Source organism: Mytilus trossulus, chromosome 14 (genome assembly GCF_036588685.1).
Source record: "Mytilus trossulus isolate FHL-02 chromosome 14, PNRI_Mtr1.1.1.hap1, whole genome shotgun sequence".
NCBI classification, from domain to species: domain Eukaryota; kingdom Metazoa; phylum Mollusca; class Bivalvia; order Mytilida; family Mytilidae; genus Mytilus; species Mytilus trossulus.
Genome location: NC_086386.1, coordinates 34,229,217 through 34,250,332, shown reverse-complemented (window position 1 = coordinate 34,250,332; position 21,116 = coordinate 34,229,217). Strand labels below are relative to the sequence as shown.

Below are 21,116 nucleotides of genomic sequence, written 5' to 3'. Positions count from 1 at the left end.
TTAAAGTTTCAAAGTTTGGTAAACAGAAAATTCATAAAAATGACCACATTATTGATATTCATGTCAACGCCGAAATGTTGACTACTGGGCTTGGTAATACCCTCAGGGACGAAACGTCCACTAGCAGTGGCATCGACCCAGTGGTGTTAATAGTTATCAAAGGTAACATGATTATAATTTAGTACGCTAGACGCGTGTTTCGTCTACATAAGACTCATCATTGACGCTCATATAAAAATATTTATAAAGCCAAACAAGTAAAAAGTTGAAGAGCATTGAGCTTTTTGTTAACGGTTAACAGTGGATTAATTAGGAATCAGCGGAGTATTTAAACAAAAGGGATGTAATTTAAGATAGAAGATCATAAGTGTTTTCTTGCGTGTTCTTGGAATATTTTGATAGGAATATGACGAAGGCTGAAAGGTGGGAAGTTTATACATAGATATAGGAAGATGTGGTGTGAGTGCCAATGAGACAACTCTCCATCCAAATAACTATTTGAAAAAGTAAACCATTATAGGTCAATGTACGGCCTTTACAGATTATAAAGAATTATGTTATGTAATGTTTCGATAAGTGCTGTGTCAATTTCCCTGATGCTTTCGATCTAAAGGTTTACGACAAAAAGTCATTATATAGAGAGAAATGTAACCGGGGTGGAATAGTAGTGTTATATAGAAAATGGGTTAGCTCATTTATTGAAATTGTGAAATATTGTGTTGATGGTATGATTTGGTTTTAAATTGATAAAGTTCAACACCTGATAATTTAGATAAATACTGTATAAATATGTCTCCATATAAAATTGTTTTTATCGTTAATTTAATTGTCATGTCAATTATTGTATTTGATATTTTGCAAGAACAAATAGAATATATATATATATATGTATGAAGCAAAATCCCCAAAAATACTGAAATCCGAGGAAAAGTCAAAACTGAGAGTCCCTAATCAAATGGCAAAATCAAAAGCTCAAATACATCAAACGAATGGATAACAACTGTCATATTCCTGACTTGGTAAAGGCATTTTCTTAAGTAGAAAATAGTGGGATTAACCTGGTTTTATAGGTACAATGTAGCCAAATCCCTCACTTATATGTCAGTATCATCAATTTCAATAATATTGGTACGGTATCTGTTAAAGGAAATTTAAATGGTGGTGTTGATTTGAAACCAGACTTATTGCAAGACAATATTTCATTATTTATTGATTATGTAAACGATAGGCAAGATTTGTACAGAGACATTACGAAAGCGTCCAACAGTTTCGGAAAAGAATAAATCCTTCTGGTTACGTATCCGTAACGGATGTCTTTGATAAGATAGTGGTAAATAAACTTTAAATGATAAAAATTGTTAGAGTGTTATTGACTATTTATTAACATTCGGGAATAATATGTTTATTATTGTAAGGGGTCTTAACGTACGAATATTTACTAGTTTTCGATTTCACGCTCCATCGTCATTTCAATCTTACCTCAGGCACAATATCGTAAATTTGATTAAAGATCAATGTTCATTGTAGTAGTACGTTTATAATACTTTTAAAGGGAGAAATGAATGCTAAGATGAAGTAAAAACAAGTGTGTCGTGTGACGCCAAGCAGTTTGAGGATATGTTGACGAATATTAATAATATGTGACACCAATATCTGCGTGGATAAATTGAATCAACATTTGACTGATATTTTTGAACTGTATACAAAAACAAAATTTAAAGATTAAATCCTGTGCTCTACGTACAATGGATTGACGGTTAAGCACTGGGGTAGTGTTCTCCTAAGATTCGTTCTAAGACACATCTTACACCAATTTTAGGATGGACTTAAGATCATCTTAGGACCCTCTTCAGTTGTGTCTCGATGCTCTCTCAGACGAATCTTATGTTAGGATGTCCTAAACATATCCCAAGTCGAAATTTTAAATCGTTTAAGTATTTTTATTTATAAAAAAATCATTAATGACGAAAATATTAAATAAAATTGTTTACGAATTTTATAATATCATGTGAAGAATAAAAGGCACAATTATCAAAAAGGATTGTAATTTAAACTAGAAAAACAATTTGTTTTGAAATGAGAATTAAATTTGAAGTGTAATCGTATCGTGAAACACGAAGTTCAAAGTTTAAAATCATGCACCAATTATGTATATACGAGTTAATAACCGATGGTGTGTTTTATTTCATGTTAATTTTCACGTAAAATAAAGAGCAAATAGCGAAATTCAAGTTTTGTTATGCTAGGATGAAGATATGATGCTCTTAAGACACCTTATTGGGTGTCCTAAAGTAAGGACGAAAATTGAGATATATCATAAGTTACGAGAGCTTCGAGAACACGACTTACGACAAAGACTTGTTATAAGATAGATTTATGACACATCATAATCCTTAGATAGCTTCGAGAAACAGATGAACTCAAACTTATATTTTTTTAACAAACAAGCACTTTGATTTATTAATAAGTACCGGTCCAATGAAAATAGACTCAGCTTAAAATAAGCCAACAGAAACAAAAGTGAATAGAAAATAAACTTATGAGAACATATAAGAATCAAAGAGGTAACATAATGTCTTCGTTAAGAAGGGCGTATCAGAAACAAATGTTTTATGTAATTTAAAAACAGGTAAAACACATCATAATATAACTTCAGGAAGCATCTGAAATCACTCCTAGTTTTTGGAGGTTCGTGTTGTTTATTCCTTAGTGTTCTATGTTGTGTAATGTGTACTATTGTGTATATTTCGTCCCTCTTTTAAGAATAGGTTGAAGACAATTTTCAAAACATTACCGTATAACCCTAATATACATCCGCAGGATTTACCGGTTGTTTAACTACTACATGCATTTCTTCTGCAATGTAATGTAATTGTTAATACCTTCAAGATTCGGTTCATCGAGTACCTATTTTACGAAACACCGTTGAAAATACATTTATATGATACTATATATGGAAATTGAAAAAAATATATATTTATTATACAAAATGTAAGAAAAGAAGTCAAAATTTTACGTCGCAGGATATTGTGATTGTCGAAGTGGAGAAGAACAAATCTTGAATAATAAGCAGATTACGCAAAGATGCATCTCAAGTTCAAATGTATTATTCTTAGTGTAATGGACAAGAATTTATATATGAAAGTTATTTGATTTTATTTGATAATCATCAGATCACTATACGACATAGCGAGAGGTGTCTTAAGTTTATGATAAAAGTTATGACATATCATAACCTGAGACACTTTCGAAAACATGTCTTACGACTATGGGTTGTCTTACGACTATCATACGATATGTCTTCGTCATGAGATACTTTCGAAAACCAGGCTTAGTAACTTTAAGACAAACTCAAATCGCATCGAACTTCATGTTTCGTTTTGTCAGTTTGTATTGCAAAATAGATGCCTGTTCTACCCCTTGTATTGTACATTTAAACAGGTGACATTTTAACAAAGGTACCACATGCCATAGAATTTTCTTATTTTTTAAAATTTTCTACAAACTTGAATTGCATAAATTATTTTTCGGATGAGTCAAAGTCGGCATTAAAATGAACGTTTGTTAAACTATACAATTGATAGAAATTGGAAAGCTTTCATTCGGGAAGAACGAATACATTTTTTTTAATGTTATAAGATAAAATAGTCACTGTCAAATTGTGTAATTTTCTGTGCTTTGGTCGGGTTGTTGTCTCTTTGGCACATTCCCAATTCCCATTCTCAGTTATTTTTGTATTTATTCATATCATGTCTTCTTGATGCTTAAAAATGTAATTTGTAATGACAATATGCAACAATTTAATTCTGGTGAAATAATAGCACCAAATAATCTTAAAAGTTGAACAGTAAATCACAGCAATATGTAAGATAGATCGTTTTATGAAAATATACAGAATATTTAAATCAAACAAATACAAGTATTAAAACAATTATTATATCAATTTTAAATTAAATATTCATAATATTTTATTCTCGAAATACTAAGGTTTGTGAAACCTAGGAATTATTTCAAGTATCTATATTTCATAATTTTTTTTAATAGTGTGTTTCCTCATTGCACATTATATTCATACTTGATGTGGCCTATTAACATTTGTTCCGAAATCTTCTGATAAGTTTTTCGTTAGTGAAACACGTGTGTGACATTCGAAATTAACAGATGTGTATTGTAAAATTGACCGGCACATTTAATAAAAAAAAATCCCAGTTTTTCTAATTTGTGAAAAGTGAGTGAAGATATGAAGACCAAACTAACTTGACATAAGGAATATTTATTCTTATATCAAAATATGTATTTGTTGTTGTGTTGAAATAACTCTTTTATATTCCAAAAATATCCTCAAAAGGTTTAAACAAAGGAAAGACAGGTACATGTACATCCTGGTTTGCTCCAATTGAAACGCCACATGGTTTTTTTCTGGAAGCAATTTGTTCTAAAGTTTACTAGTTTCAAATTTAAACGAATCAAACCGTACATGTACATACATTGTCGATATGAAGTAATTTTAAAAGCCTCCTGCTCTGTGTATATACTATATTTAACTATACAAAATCCAATTAAAAAAGCTAAATTTGCAGATACGAGTTATGTATGATAGCTCCACTCTTACGCTCATTTTCTTTATATTTTAGGAGAACAGAGTGCATTACCATACACACATATGACATAATAAGTGGAAAGAATAAAACTCATAACCATAAAAATAAAGCCTGCATCGTAAGCAAATAATGGGTAACAAGACATCTAATTTAGGTGAGTATTTGATGGTCGTGTATTCTTGTGATTTTTTTTTCTTCTGACTCGCAAACATACGTTACTCTTTACCTTTGTTAAGGACGTTTAATTGCTTCTCTGTTTCAAAATAACAAGCTTTTTATAAGACTATTAAATTGTCATAATAAAAATAAAGGAACCAAAAAAAACCAGCAAAAAATGACCGACTCGTGTGCCTGTCTTCGAGATTACATTGTATAACAATTTAAAATTTGGTGGAAAATATTTCTCTCTAGACTTTTTAAATATTTAACAGTGGCACCCTATTTCTTTTAAAATAATAAAATAGATAACAATTTTTTTATAGGATTCTCAATTAGAGTTTTTTTTTTTAAACTGTATGTTATAAATCATAAAAAGAAAAGTAGGGTTTAGCGGTAAAAATTTTGTAATGACACTATTTGGATAAAACCAGAGGGTTCCCACATTTGGTAAAAATTCAAAAACAAGAGAAGCGAACATCCTTCACTATCAAGTTCTTGAATTATACCAGTTTAAATCGAGGGATTCTTTTTTATTATTTGTGTTTGTATAGGACTTTTATGGCGTGTTTGTAATATTTTTTCTGTATGTATCTCTACTATACTAGTACCGATCTATCGCTTTCGTAAGAAAGACCGTTGACTTATATGAAGATATTTCAGATAAATACAGTGTAAATCACCTTTAAAATAAAAACAAGATGATCAAAGACAGTCATTTCTTATTAGATTTTAATATGACTATTAATTAGTTAATCAATAAATTAGTGTTGAAAATTCTACAGTTACCATAAAATACAGCTGAAACATTAAAGAAAGATAACATTTATAATATTGCAAAATTGAATATTGGTTAATGATTCAGTATTTATGATGGACATACTACAATTTGAACAGGATGTAATGCACAAAAAAAAAATCCCTTTTTGTTTTTGATTTTTTCCCAAATGTGGGAATTCTCTGGTTTTATCCATGTAGTGCCATTACAAAATTTTTACCGCTAAACCCTACTTTTTTTTGATGATGATTTATAATATACATTTTACAAAAGCCCTAATTGAGAATCCTATAAAAAAGTTGTCATCTTTTTTATTATTTTAAAAGAAATAGGGTGCCACTGTTAAAAAAATCATATCATGTGATTAATTAAGTTTTCATTTAAAGATTTTTTTGTGCATTACATCCTGTTTTGACCAGCTCCACAAGGTCCTGATTTTCCCACGCATGACTCATCATTGAAAGCAGTTTCTTGGTCATACTTTTCCATTCTCAACTTAATGACTTTGCTTTGCCCATTGGTGTTATATGCCATGTTTCTTCTTGAAATTTATCAGTTGTTGTGTAAGGTTTATGTACCCTTCTGTAGCCATTTTTGTACAAACTTTTCAAACTTCAATTGTATCAAAACTACAGATATAATGAATAACAGAGAAAGGCCGTTTTGTACATATTCACAGGGGAAACTTGATGCAAAGCATTATTTTGTACTGTTCCATTGCATTTAATAGAAAAAGAAGACTTTGTGGCAAATAAATCAAGATTTTTATAGAAAATCCACAGCCTTTGTCCTTGTACTCTCATATTTGACAATTTGACGACTGCTAGATATAGGATTGTTGCATGCAGTGCTAGCATTGATTTCCTTAAAACAAGTTTATAAATGTAGTTATTGGTTAAGACAAATATAAATATGGCCAAAATCATGTACACCTTTAAGGGTGCGCTCGACTTTAGTGACTCAGCACGAGGTGTGTTGGAATTTACAGGTTGGTTAAGACTTTTTGTAAAAAATAAACACTAGCACGTCATAGAAAATCAAGTGAGTAATTTATGTTTCAAATTTTATAACAAAAATCTCTGTATTAAAGGCTGTGGATTTTTTCATAAAAATCTTGATTTATTTGCCACAAAGTCCTCTTTTTCTATCAAATGCAATGAAACAGTAAAAAATAATGCTTTGCATCAAGTTTCCCCTTGGAATATGTACTAAATGGCCTCTTTCTATTATTTATTATATCTGTAGTTTTGAAACAATTGAAGTTTGAAATATTCGTACAAAAATGGCTACAGAAGGGTACATAAACCTTAAAGGATTTCTTTATTATATTTAATTTGATGTTAGATATTTCCCTTATAGCAATCTATATATCATGTCTATTGATAGGAACCCAGCCTCAATTTCTAATGATTTTCTGCCAGATGTTGATCGCATGTTAAGGATGTACTTAGGTGAAGTTTTGGAATTTGTGTCAAATCTTCGAATTCCTTGGTGTTTTTCCATACAATACAATGTAAAATATTTTGGCCCATAACACCCATTTATTTTTTCATATTAGACAAAATAGCTCCTGAAAGGTCATTTACCAAATTTAGAAGATTCTTGATTTTCTTTCTTTTGTTTTGAGATCCAAATAATACCAATGCAAATATAAGAGAGAGATATTATGGACATAATTGTGCAAATCGTGATAAATGCATGAAATTTGGTATGTGGGTGGACAAAATGATAGTTAAAAAATTTGGCTGCTGGCCATAATTTTTTTTAAAATTTTTTCAAGATGGCCACCCCTCATTTTGCAAATGGCGTTATATCTAATTGGTTACATTTCGTAAATAATTTGATACCTGTGTAATGGGTATAACAGAATGTCATTTTTAATAAAATTTAAAGTACAGTTCCTAAAGTACGAAAAAACAATACCTACATGAAGAAAAAGAGTGACTTTCGGTCATAAAAATGACGGCAAAATGCGGAAAATGTTAATTTTATCATTTCTATCAACTTAACAAGAGATATTACTGACTTTTTTAAAAGTTCAAATGCATATATAGTTTGTTTAGGAAGACAGGATGATTATCTTATAATTATCTAACATTTACCAATACACAAGCATTTACACGGAAGGCCCGAACGGTAGCATTTACAGTTACCAACACAGCTGAATATCTGGCATCCGCATTTAAAAAAATCGTGGATCAGCGTCCAGCAAACAAGTGCATTTTGGTTTCCAATTATCTTTGTGGTTGTTTTGTCTTTAACCCAGCTGTTAAAGGTCATGACTTGGTACAGGAACCTGTCGAATGCATAAAGCAAGACGATCTCAAACATGTCCATCTTGATATATGCTCCTCCATTGATGTGCTCCAGAAGATTAAAATCGTTTTCAAGGAAGCAGCGGACTTATGATGTCATTCAGCCTACCACAGGTTATCATAATGATTTTGTGGTAGGCAGTGCATAATAAGTCCGCTGCTTCCTTGCAAACTATTTTAATCGTTCCTCCTTATCCTCAAACTGTAATGTTTCCGTACATGATGCAAGCAAATACTTCTATGATGTCCATGTATGTCTCTTCATACAAAATCGGTCAAAAATATCCGTTACATTCGAGAATACTTCCAATAAATAAAATTGAGAATGGAAATGGGGAATGTGTCAAAGAGACAACAACCCGACCAAATAAAAAAACAACAGCAGAAGGTCGCCAACAGGTCTTCAATGTAGCGAGAAATTCCAGCACCCGGAGGCGTCCTTCAGCTGGTCCCTAAACAAATATATACTAGTTCAGTGATAATGAACGCCATACTAATTTCCAAATTGTACACAAGAAACTAAAATTAAAATAATACAAGACTAACAAAGGCCAGAGGCTCCTGACTTGGGACAATGTCTGCCAAGCTGACCTTTTCACTTTCCAATGAAATGCCGACTCAGTGTCACTACCACTACATGCATGGAAGAAAGGAAAAGCTGCTACACGAGGACCAAACGCGTTTGATATGATATGTATAGGAAGCAGTCGAAAGTATTTACTCCTTCAAAAATCCACAATTTGTCGACACCGAATCTTGCGAGGACTGCAATTCCTTATACTACTACATTTATGTCAGTACTACTCAAAATTACTTTTTACAACAATTTTCAACAGCATGTTTTTCATGGACAATCTTTCGTGTATCTGCTTTTTCACGGTTACAAGGAGACAGCTGGCAAGTATCCGTACTGAAATTGCAAAGTACATTTTCAACTTGAGTAGCATAAGCATTTCATTAGTCTCCTGAGAAGCAATTATGTCGGCTAGAAATTTGAATTATTCGGTGTTGTTATCATCTACACAGGGAAAACTACTACAAACCCTTGGCGTTCTACCAGAATCAACAACTTTCCGTCTAGCACCAGTACTATGCCTTTTGTTTTCGTCCCAGCCTTTGAATAATTAATTTAGTAAACAACAAATCGATATCTACTCGTCGATACTTATCGAAGGAGGATTTATGTAAAGCAGTATGAAATCATTTACATAATCATGAAATATGTTTGCTCCAAATCGTGGCAACAAATTAACCAAGATGAGTTATGGCCCTTGAACCAAGGTGATTAGTGTTTCATAGCTCCGCAAAAAAGTGAATTTTTGAAAGATTGCAGCTAATAGTATGGTATGAATTGTTGAAAACTGTATGCAATACATGTTTACATTCCTTTTGAGACTAAAACATTAAAAAACGGACAAATAGTTTAGTATTTATCGATGTGTAAAGACAAAAAAAATCCAAACGAAGAAAACAAAATGGCCACCTCTTATGCCGAAGCAGCTAGAGATGAAAACAGATACAAAAACAAAAATGATGACAGCAAGATTGGTAATGTCAAACCAATATTTCTTCTCGAAACAGACGTATTTTGTGAACATGATATGAATCATTTAGGTCAACGCCCATTCCTACTAAATATAGAGGTATTTCGAGCAATAGAAGAGCAGGTACCACTTAGAGCTTTAATTGGGTTACAGAGAGTTCGAGGCATCTGGCGAATATATTTCGACAATGAACAAAACAAAAAAGAACTACTGTCATTGGGGTTAACCATCAGAAGAAAATCAATAACCCTGTACTTGAGAAACCCAAAAGTAAGCATGAATGAAGAACCAAATGCTATAAAGGTACGAGTCAAAAATGTTCCTCTATCAGCAGATGACGATCAAATCCTAAGAACTCTTGAAACCTCAGTTAGCAAGTGTGAGATAATCACTCACTCTAGGGAAAGATTGAGAATTGACAATCTTTTAACAAACTGCAGAACAGGTGATAGGATAGTCATATGCAAACCTTTTGATCCGCCGCTTTAGGTCGATGAAAATAGGCAATTATTGGGCTACTATTAGCCATTTTGGCCAAGCATCTACAAGCAGACCAAATATGAAATGTAGCAATTATCTAGATGAAGGGCACACAGCAAACAATTGTCCAAACGGATGGAAGTGTAAAAAATGTGGTCAGCTAGGACATAGACAATATGAGTGTGACGAGCATTCTGATGTTGAAGTTGAGGAAGAAGGCAATACATATATGACCAACATGGAGGGTGTCTGCAATCCAGACATTTTCCATGCAAGTGAAAATGATGAACAGACCAATCAACAAACTGAAGATAACGACGAGTCATTCCAGGATAGTGATGTCGATTCCAAATGCACGACAAAACCTCTCCTGAATACCAAGGGTAGAAGTAGGTCAGAGAGTGACACGGAACATTCGCATTTGAACCTTGGTACTCAGGAAAGTAAGTCCGCTGGAAAAGACAATTCCCAACAGCATAAGAAAAAACATAAAAATCAATAAAAGGGTTGACAGAAGACCAGGTATCTCGAGGTATTTGACAACAAGACCTAGTCATGATCAGAGTGACACTACAAATAGCACACCTAAACAGTCAAAAACAAAGAACATTGAAAAATCTCCAGTAACCCCAGCAGAGAATCTGCACGACGCAACACGAGATGAGGCTGCTAAGAAGCCAAAAAAGAGACGCTAATTTAATATCTGTTATTAAATCAAAATACAAAATATTAGACTAGAACTCTTTTATTTAAAATTATAAAAAAAACTAAAAAAAATGCATTTTGTCAATCATATTTTTCACAAAACAGTATGTATAGCACTGATTATATTTATTTTTAACTGTATATATTATTCGAGATATGTCTCAAAATGTTTGTTGTTATGTGACACAGCTGATGAAGGTTGTCCACTTAAAATATTCAGACTGACAGATAGTCTAATCAATTTCAATAATGAAGATTATAAATGGTCTGTTCTTCATGAAAGTTTTATCCTGAAAAAGAAAAAGACAAATAAAAATAAAAAGTACATTAATGTATGTGTATTTAATAAAGTCGCAATTTTTTTTTATTGTGTACTAGAGAATCTAGATATGTGGATGATAATAGTTATGGCATGTTACTATAATATTAAATTTAAGTATTTACCATCTGCTACTAAATATCCTGAGCCAGAAAACATATTAATCCATCTTGAAACGTCTCCATCAAAAACGGATGAAATAACCTTGACCAGAAATTCTATAAATACTTTAACGTTGAGGTCAAAATATAGAACGTACACAACTAAAAGTAGAGAGCACCTGGACAGCGAAAGTCAAAAACTATTGAAAAACAAACAGCATATGCTTGACGAATATAATCATCATGAGAATAAGTTATCAATGCTAATTATGGAAAAGATCGATAACATAATACATTTTACGGTACGGGAAAATAAACTGCTAAAAATATTGTTCAGGAATACACCGACTATAAACATAGGGATAGTAAACAAAGCGGTATTATTTGAGAAAAAAACAAACACAGACCGAAATTCATCGTTTAAGAACCCACGATCTGAAAAACCAATCGCAATCAGTGAGGCGTATAACGGTGTTTCTCAGGTAAAACAAATGTTAAATCAGTATGTAAACTGTCCTATAAATAAGTCTTCTTGGAAAGAAACAAGACTAAAAGAATTTAGTTTTAAGTCAGTCAAAAGAAATAACAAAATAATAATAAATAAAACCAATACCAATTGTCTCATTAATAATGGTAATGTTTTTGGAAAAGGGGGGGGGGGGGGTATCTTTTGATAGTTTTCATATGAAGAATGAAAAAGAGAACAGCTAGAACATGTAAAAAGGTTGACAAAATTGAAATCAATTGTTGTTTATGTAATTTCATTTCCTTAGTTTAGGATTCAATTTGGACCAATGGAAGAGATCTGCATCTTCTAAATCTAAACATTTGATTAAAGTTGATAGCGAATTATCTAAAACTCAACTGAATTCTGTCATTTCACAACAACTTCACTATTTTTTGAAATCTTGATTGTGTACCACTGAACTGCAGGCTAGGGCCATTTTCCATTTTTTGTGACAGTACTCTTGGGTTTTAAAGTTTTTTCTTTAGAAAGTGTGGACTGAATAATCTATTCAGTTTTAAATTTCCATTGTTAAAGTTCTGAGTTACAACTCTCATCGCAGGGAAACAGGTACTAATAAAAAAACAATATGAGTGATGTAAACTGTGTGAAGCTTGTTTCCAAATCTTAATTTTGAAATATGTGTAAATAATAAATATGTTTAAACTACAAAATGCAAATTTTTATTATTTTTTTTAACTATTACAATGATTATGTAGGTACACAAAAATTTAGTTTTAATAGAAGACTACTAATCCAATGAAATGTCACATTTGAAGTGTTTAAATACATTAACTTTTATTTTGGTGGATGATTACTCATCAATTGAGGTGCTCCTGAATTGGAGGAAGATTCTCAGAATTTTTACAGAAAAAGTGGTCTCACTAATTAGCGACAAGAAAAATTTTAGCGTCAAGAAGCGACAAGAAGAATATTTTTTTCTGGTCGCTAAATAGTCTTCTTGACACTTCGTGTCGCTTTTTGACGCTTCTTGTCTCTAATTAGTGAGACCTGAAAAAAGTAATAAAATCGTTTCTTTCCCCTGTCTCATGTAAACCCACGATCTTTGTTTATTTTGAAAGTTGTTGACCTACAAATTAAAGTACTGCATGTTGATGTTTAAATCATCTACAGTAAACAATATCATGTTATAATAGATTTAACAAATACGAATTTGTAATTAGTGCACGATCTCTAAGAATGATTTAAATAACCAGTTAACTGTTGACGGATATCCCTGCTTCTTCCAAGTATGACGTCACTATAAAATACAATGAAGGTTGGATATATTTAGAATATCTCGTCATACTTATTTTTCCGGATTGTAAAATAAACGTAAATAGTGTAAAGGAGAGTTCAAGATACGATAATTTCGTGAGAAACAAGGGAAATGTGTAAAAAAGTGTTTAAAGTCAAACTATTAATTTCTGAGTCTCCTTCTCTTCAATCTAAGTAAGATTTGTTGGGGGGTTTCCCACACTATAACATGTATAAAAACAAAATGAATGATGTGAGGGAGTGTCACTCTGGTCAATCCCATAGGGGATTGACGGCTTGAAGCCGTCTTTCCCCATAAACTATTTGCACATCTGTACGGTCAATGCTAATGGCCTACAGCAACCTGAAAAAATAACTAAAATAGTAAGTTGGGCAAATCAACAAAAATGAGATATAACTTTTATACAGGAAACTCATTTTACTAAACAAATGCAAGATACTTTGTCTAAAGAACTTGGTAAAAACATTTTCAGAAGTGATGGTACCAGTAATTCACGTGGAGTAGCAATATGGATAAAAGATAGAATTAATTTTAAAATAATTGATGAGCACAAAGATTCTGATGGTAGATTTATTTTGATTAATATTGAAATAAATTAAAACATTTACACACTAGTAAATATCTATGCTCCAAATAGATCAAGAGAAAGAAATAGTTTTTTCAAAACAGTTAAATTATATATCAATATACTAAATAAATAAATGATTGGGAATACGTTAAAGTAATAAAAAGTCAAGAGAATTTCAGAACGCAATTTGGTTCCGAACAATATCTATCACGCTTTGTGCATGCAGACTCCACGCGGTCTTCACGTGATTTTACTATTTTTAGAATAATTGTATAGTAACCAAATGCACTTGATTCAACCTTTACTAATAATGCAACATTTTTGACCTGGTCGTGATTAATGTCATATAATAAGAACCCATGCAGCTTTCACCTGATTCTCTATTTATAGAAAAATGTCAGAGTAACCTGTCCATATGAACTTGATTGATTCTTATCATGTTATTTATATGGAGCGCCTAAATAAATATCTTATTAACAGAATTTGTAGTGTCAGAAGTTAATTTATATTTATTTATTTATGGCATCTTAAACTGTAAATGCATACTATACGCTGTTATACCCCAATATAAAAAATAGAACAAAAATAAAGAATACAGACCAATGACATGATAATGGGAAGCAAACAGAAATGCGCGACTTCCATCGAAACAGTCTTTAAGCATTTCACTTAAGTCTAATATTCTGTCAGAACATGCTACTTTTACGTTGTTCCCCCAAAGGTTTCACTTTTTTTGCTGCATGCAAACTCCATGCAGCCTTCACTTGATTTTCAGAATTTTGAGATTGAAAAATCCCGATGTATCCGAGTAATTTAAGAACAATCCCGAAACAACCGAATGAACTTTCGTCAGGCTTTATTATATATCAATATACTAAATAAATAAATGATTGGGAATACGTTAAAGTAATAAAAAGTCAAGAGAATTTCAGAACGCAATTTGGTTCCGAACAATATCTATCACGCTTTGTGCATGCAGACTCCACGCGGCCTTCACGTGATTTTACTATTTTTAGAATAATTGCATAGTAACCAAATGCACTTGATTCAACCTTTACTAATTATGCAACATTTTCGAATAATTCTCTAGAAAATATTTTAATAGGTTCTAAAATTTATACACACGGTAGTTATTAATAGATAAATAAAATAATATCTTGTACCCTTTAATACATCCAATCACAGCGTTCTTTAGTTGACTTCCTACGCCCTGTCTTGGGTAGACAAAAGGCCAACCTAATGCTGGGAAAATGTAATACTACCGTTTTCCCTATACATCAAACATCATGAAATTGAATATTTTGTCCAGAACTATACGAATGAAAATTATAATAGATCCAAATTTTATTCAGATTGTACTATAAAGAAACCGAATTTTTTTTTCTCGATTTATTTACATAAACTTATTAAATCAGCTGCAGCATTACTATTATATGTAGACCTTCATTGCATAAAACAATGGAAATAACATTGTATATTGATATAAACGATCAAACTTGTCAAATATAAATAAATATGGATTAGGTCAAACAATTCATGGGGGAGATTTTAACGACATCTGGTCATTAATTGATACAAAAAATAAAACTAAATCCTCCAAAAAATTTGATAAACCAGTAACAGGTTTAAAAGGGCTTATAAAATCATGTAAATTGATAGACATTTGGAGAAGTAGAAATAAAAATCTAAACTAATTCACGTGGTGTAGAAAAGATAGATCAGAAGCCACCAGAATTGATTACTTTCTGATTTCAAAAGAAGTACAAAAAAATTGTAAAAGCTGCGATATTAGACCTTTAGTACAGAAAATAACTGACCATAATGCAGTATCATTGAAAATTAATACTGAAAGAGGAAATAAGGGGCGTGGCTACTGGAAATTAAACTCCAGTGTTCTAAATAATGATGACTATGTAAATGAAATAAACAAATTAATAAACAGATATGAAAACGAATCAATTAACTGTGATGATTTATGGATACTATGGGACAATTTGAAAATAGAGGTAAGAGATGCAAGTTTAGACTATTGTAAAAGAAAAGCCAAATTTAAAAAAGATAAAATAAATATCCTAGAAAAACAACTAAATGATCTCAATAATAAAGCAAATAATGGTACAGATGTATATCATATATTACAAAAAGAAATTGAGAAATTGGAAAATGATCTAGATTGTTTATATAAAGACAAAATTAAAGGACAAAAAATAAGATCAAGGGTAAAGTGGTTCGAAGAAGGGGAAAAATAGTGCATACTTTTTGGGACTAGAAAAAAGTCGTCAAACAAAGAAGATTATAACTGAACTTTATGATGAAAATGGGATCCCAACAACTGATCAAGATAAAATTCTAAATCTACAAGTGAAATATTACAAAAAACTTAATGAGTCTACTAATCCTTGTGAAAATGAAGTTAAAACATATATTAATGAAACAAAATTAACAAAAACGCTTCCGATAGTAATCAATGTGAAGGGAAAGTAACAGAAATTGAATGCACTAATGCAATTTTTAAAATAAAGCTTAATAAATCCCCTGGTCTTGATGGACTGACAGTGGAATTTTATAGGCAATTTTAGAGAAGCCTTAAACATATTGTTGTCAAAGTATTTAATTATAATTATGAAAAAAAAGAACTTACAAACTCACAAAAGAAAGGTGCAATTTCACTAATTTAAAAAAATGATCCTCTTTCATTAGATAATTATCGTCCCATAACTTTATTAAACATTGATACTAAACTATTAGCTTATGTATTAGCTCAGAGACTTAAAAAAGTACTACCATCTATTATTAGTCTAGATCAAACAGGATATGTTAAAAATAGATATATTGGTTTTAACATCAGACAAATTCAAGATATAATAGATTATTCTGAGAAATTTAATATAGAAGGAGCAATCCTTTTCTTAGATTTTAGTAAAGCTTTTGACTCACTAGAATGGACTTTTATGACGGAAACACTGAAACGGTTTTGGATTTAAAAGTAGCTTTATCAGATGGGTGGAAACTATGTATAACGACATTAAGGGATGTATCTTAAATAATGGGTGGGTCTCAGGTCCGTTTAAAATATTTCGAGAGATACGACAAGGGTGTCCGATTTCAGCGTTACTTTTTGTTATAACAGTAGAATTAATGGCAATAAGACTTAGAAGTAATAAAGATTTTAAAGGTATAAAAATTACATTAGATGGAAAATCTTGTAATTTAAATATTTGTCAATTAGCTGATGATACAACACTTTTTCTTCAGTCAAGGAAAGAAATAAGTTTAGCTCTCAGTATAATTGAAAAATTTGGAAGTTTTTCAGGGCTTAAGCTAAATAGAAATAAAACTGAAGGGGTATGGTTAGGACGACTAAAAGTTCAAAACATAAATATGAAAATAGAAATTGGACCGACAAACCAATCAAAAGCCTTGGAATATATTTTGGGTATGACAAAAAAGAATGTCAAACATTAAATATTGAAAAAGTGTTGAACAAATTAACGAAACTTGTAGAAAGATGGGCAAAAAGAAAGTTAACAATACTTGGAAAAATATTAGTAGTAAAAGCTCTTCTTCTACCAAATATAACCTACATTGCGACTAACAGTATCATTACTAAAGAAAATCTACAAAATATAAATCAAATCTTACATAAATTCATTTAAAACGGAGGAAAAGATAAAATAAAAAGGTCAATAATAACAAAAAACTTCGCAGAAGGGGGGTTAAAAATGATTGATATAGAATCCTATACAAAATCTATACACTTGAAATGGATTATAAAAATATTAGAATCAGAGAGTGCAAATTGGTCTGTATTATCAAAACTATACCTTAACAAATTTGGAAAAAACCTTCTTATTTTTAAGATGAATGTGAATGACACAAAATTGCTAGATAAAAACATATGGAAAAGTACACCAACCTTCTATCAAGAGATGATAAAAACATGGATAAATGTAAATAATTGTGAAAACAATCATCATGATCAAATCAATAATTATTTAGAAATAAGAAAACAAGTTATATGGGGAAACAAATTCATAAAATTTGAAGGAAAATGTCTGTTCTTTGATAACTGGAGTGATAGTAACATACTATATATAAACGACATAATAGATAAAAGAGGACATATATCAGAAGAAATGATTATTTCAAAATTAAGAAATCAAAGGAATTGGATTTCAGAATTCTCAAAACTAAAAAAATCCATACCAAAGCAATTGTCCGACAAATTAAAATCAGAAGAATCAATCAAAACAAAAGTCTATATCAACCGAACAAAAACTAAACTTAGAGATTGCAATGATGTTCTAACTATTAATGCTAAAAACATATACAAATTAGTATTGTCAAAAACAGAAATACCAGTAGGATTTTTGAAATGGGAAAGAGTCTTAAACAAAGGGAGATTAATAAATGAATTTAAAGACTCTATTAAATTTAATTTTGAATATCTTAAAGATACTAAAATAAAAATGTTTAGGTGGAAATTAATGCACTTTATTTTGCCAAATGAGGTGTTGCTTTTTCAGTGGAAAATTTCACAAAACAATTTGTGTTCATATTGCAATGAAGTAGATAATTATAATCATTTTTTCATTACATGTTCATATCATAAAACATTTTGGAAATCAATGAAAGTTTTACTTAAAAAAGTCTTCATAGGCGAACATGTGATAAGTCTTCATTCGCTGGTTATAGGATACAAAATTCATGACAATGTATACTAAGCGCTAAATCATTTGCTTAGCTTAATGTTCTTTTCAGTCTATAAATCACATTATGTTTCCAATAAAAAAAAAAAAAGCAGTAGACACCTTAAAAATTTTTGAATATGAGGTAGAAAATACTGTAGAATTATATAGTATGACCAATACAGAGATCAGTTGTTTATTTACAAAGGTGTTGAATATTTTGAAGTATAAAAATGAAGTCATTTTATAGACTTTAACTTAAGCTACATGTATAGAAAAAAAACAGATGTTATAGATCTAGATTATGTGTGATTGTATGTGTGTTTTTTTCTTCCTTTATTATAAATGTACTATGCAAGTAATTATCTGTAAGTGCTATGCCTAAAGTATGAGTATGTGTGAAAGGTATGGAAAGAAATTTGTTTGTAAAATTTATCATGTGGCAATGAACAAGAATGACTGTAAGCGCAGAAGTTTGTGTGTACAGTTATTATTACTATAATGTATGAATGATAATGAAGGTAAATCAGATATATATTAGTGTGAAGTGAGTGTGTGTGTGTCTTTGTCAATATTTAGGTACTTCGACACGTTTACACTAAACATGTGTGTATTGTTTACAAACTTAGACAGGTAAACTAAAGGTCACGACACGATATCTAGGTCAAATCAATAACAAATTTAATAAAGATTGAAAGTGCAACTGTGAAAAATATATTTACACTCCAACTTACCTTTACGCAATATTATTCCAAGCTTTTAAAACCACGTCGAAATTAATAATCCAAATTCACGAAACACTTCAAAAAATATTGTCCAAACACGAGGATAAGAAAAGTCGTGTGAGGTCACTTGACCGCAATTTATTTATGATTAAATAATAAAAGAACCCAAAAAGTCATTACGGATGAATGATCAAATTCCGTAAAACAATTATTGTGTAGATATTTTTTATATGAATATATCTGAAAATACTTTAAGTGATGTAGAAAAGACTATTTGTAACAAATATAATAATAGTTTAATGTGTGAATTAAAACAATGTAATTTATTAGTTAATTTTACTGAATATTATCCCTGGGTGTTCAGTTGTAATCTAGCAGGGAAACTTGATGAAATGCTGTACACTAAGTTTAATTGTTAAACAGCAATATGTGCAATAAAGAATCAATTGGAGTGAGAAAAAAAAATTAACCATTGCTGCCCCACTAATGATAAATGCGTCAGAATTTGGATGAGTTGATGGCAAATCGCAGAATGTTTCAAGTATACCAATTTGCTGCGATTTAATACCACATTCTGACACATAGATGGGGGAGCAGTTTGGTATAAAGGCTAAAGAAGAAATACAATTGCAATCAGTGTTCAGGTTCTCCAGCTTTGTATTTTGACAAAGAAGTTTCCAATTTCATTAAATGAAAGGTTCTTTTTCATCTGGTTAAAAAAGGCAGATTCTGTTTCGTTTCGCATTTACTTGAAAAGATTGTGCTGTTTGGACCCAATATCGTGGAGTTTATGTACATATATTACCTACTTCTGGATCAAAAATGTCCTTAAAAGAGAAGACTTTGTACAAATCTGACGACTATTCTCAAAATGGATTATCAAACTTGTTCATCACTTCAGAAAGCCTTTAAAGTTTTTCGAGGAAATCCTATTGTGTTTTCGAAGAGTCTCCAGGACAGCGTTATTCTATTGTAGAATTACTCAAACCACTAAATCTTTCTAATTTATCTACCAGTCGACTGACTTCATATCCAGCTACCATCTATCGTCTCGAAAGGATATTCGATTAAATGTATGGTACCAACATCACCGTTCACGACTTATTATTCTACGTTTGGTGTCAGATCAATTATAATTAAAGAAATCAACTTGCTGGTCTTACGTACAGTAAAAATTACCATTTGCAAATTACATTGCCACGTGCGGGTGATGTTGTTGAAGGGAAGCCGTATCTTGGAGATGGTTGGGTAACCATCTAGCATGATTTACACGATCAAGAACAACATTGGTATCATTACTGTTTGAAAAGTACGATGTCTGACTCGTGAAATGAGCGTACGTCTTACCGAAGGAACCAGAAGTATCTCAATCATAATTGAACGCCAGAAATTAAACTGTTTCGATATGACTCTCTTTCCTTACACCGGTTGATCACAGTCATACTTGAACGTCACAGAGTCATGAACTATATGTTCTGTGTTAACGCTTTCTTAACGGCTGCCATTATCAATTCAAGCAAACCATATAATGCAGTTATCTGATGCGCGTGTCTATTTCTAATAACATTTGAACATACATGAAAAGCATCTGCTATTCTAGGTGTTGCAATAGCGGCTTCAGTGAAGCACATGTTCATCCACTTTCACGCAATATATCACTCAGAATTTTAAAATAGTCACCAAAGACACCAGGATTATAATTTAATGCGCCAGCCACGCGTTTCGTCTACATAAGTCTAATCAGTGACGCTCATATCAAAACAGCTATAAAAGTTTAACAAGTAAAAAGTTAAAGAACATTGAGGAACCAAGATTAAAAAAAGTTGTGCCAAATACGGATAAAGTAATCTACTCCTGGGATAAGAAAATCCTTAAGTTTGTAAACAAGAAATTATTTAAATGACCATATAATGGGTGTTCATGTCAACACCGAAGAGCTGACTACTTCCCCCAGCAGGGACATCGGCCCAATGGTGTATAAAAGTCACCAAGAGCACCAGGATTATAATTTATAACGCCAAACAAGCCATTGTTATGTACAATCCATCACACATGACGATATCGTATTATTTCAACTATTTGTCCAATATTAAGAAAGTTAACCACCTTTTTCATCTTATCCATCGAATGTTTGATCTTTGCAACTGAAAGGTCTTGTTTTCAAACAGTGGCATCAAAAGCAACACTTTATACTCGAACATAACCTAGATGTTTAGAGGTATAAATGACGATCAAGATATGTTTAAGAAATTCAAATCCTCATCTGTTAGATGAACTACGATTTTCATCATTGTGCCCTTGCAGTGCGTGTAAATCTGTCTTTATTAATAAATAGTTTGCGCATGCGGATAA

The 21,116-nt window shown here is 31.3% G+C and overlaps 1 protein-coding gene across 1 annotated transcript in view; it reads left to right on the top strand.

The window, feature by feature from the left end:
- LOC134697690 (uncharacterized) overlaps positions 1-21,116 on the top strand; it is a 76,408-nt gene that overhangs the window by 13,302 nt on the left and 41,990 nt on the right. Inside the window, exon 2 of the mRNA XM_063559974.1 lies at positions 4,635-4,755. Coding sequence (XP_063416044.1) covers positions 4,731-4,755 — 25 coding nt within the window. The 5' untranslated portion in view covers positions 4,635-4,730. The remainder of the gene's footprint in view (positions 1-4,634; positions 4,756-21,116) is intronic.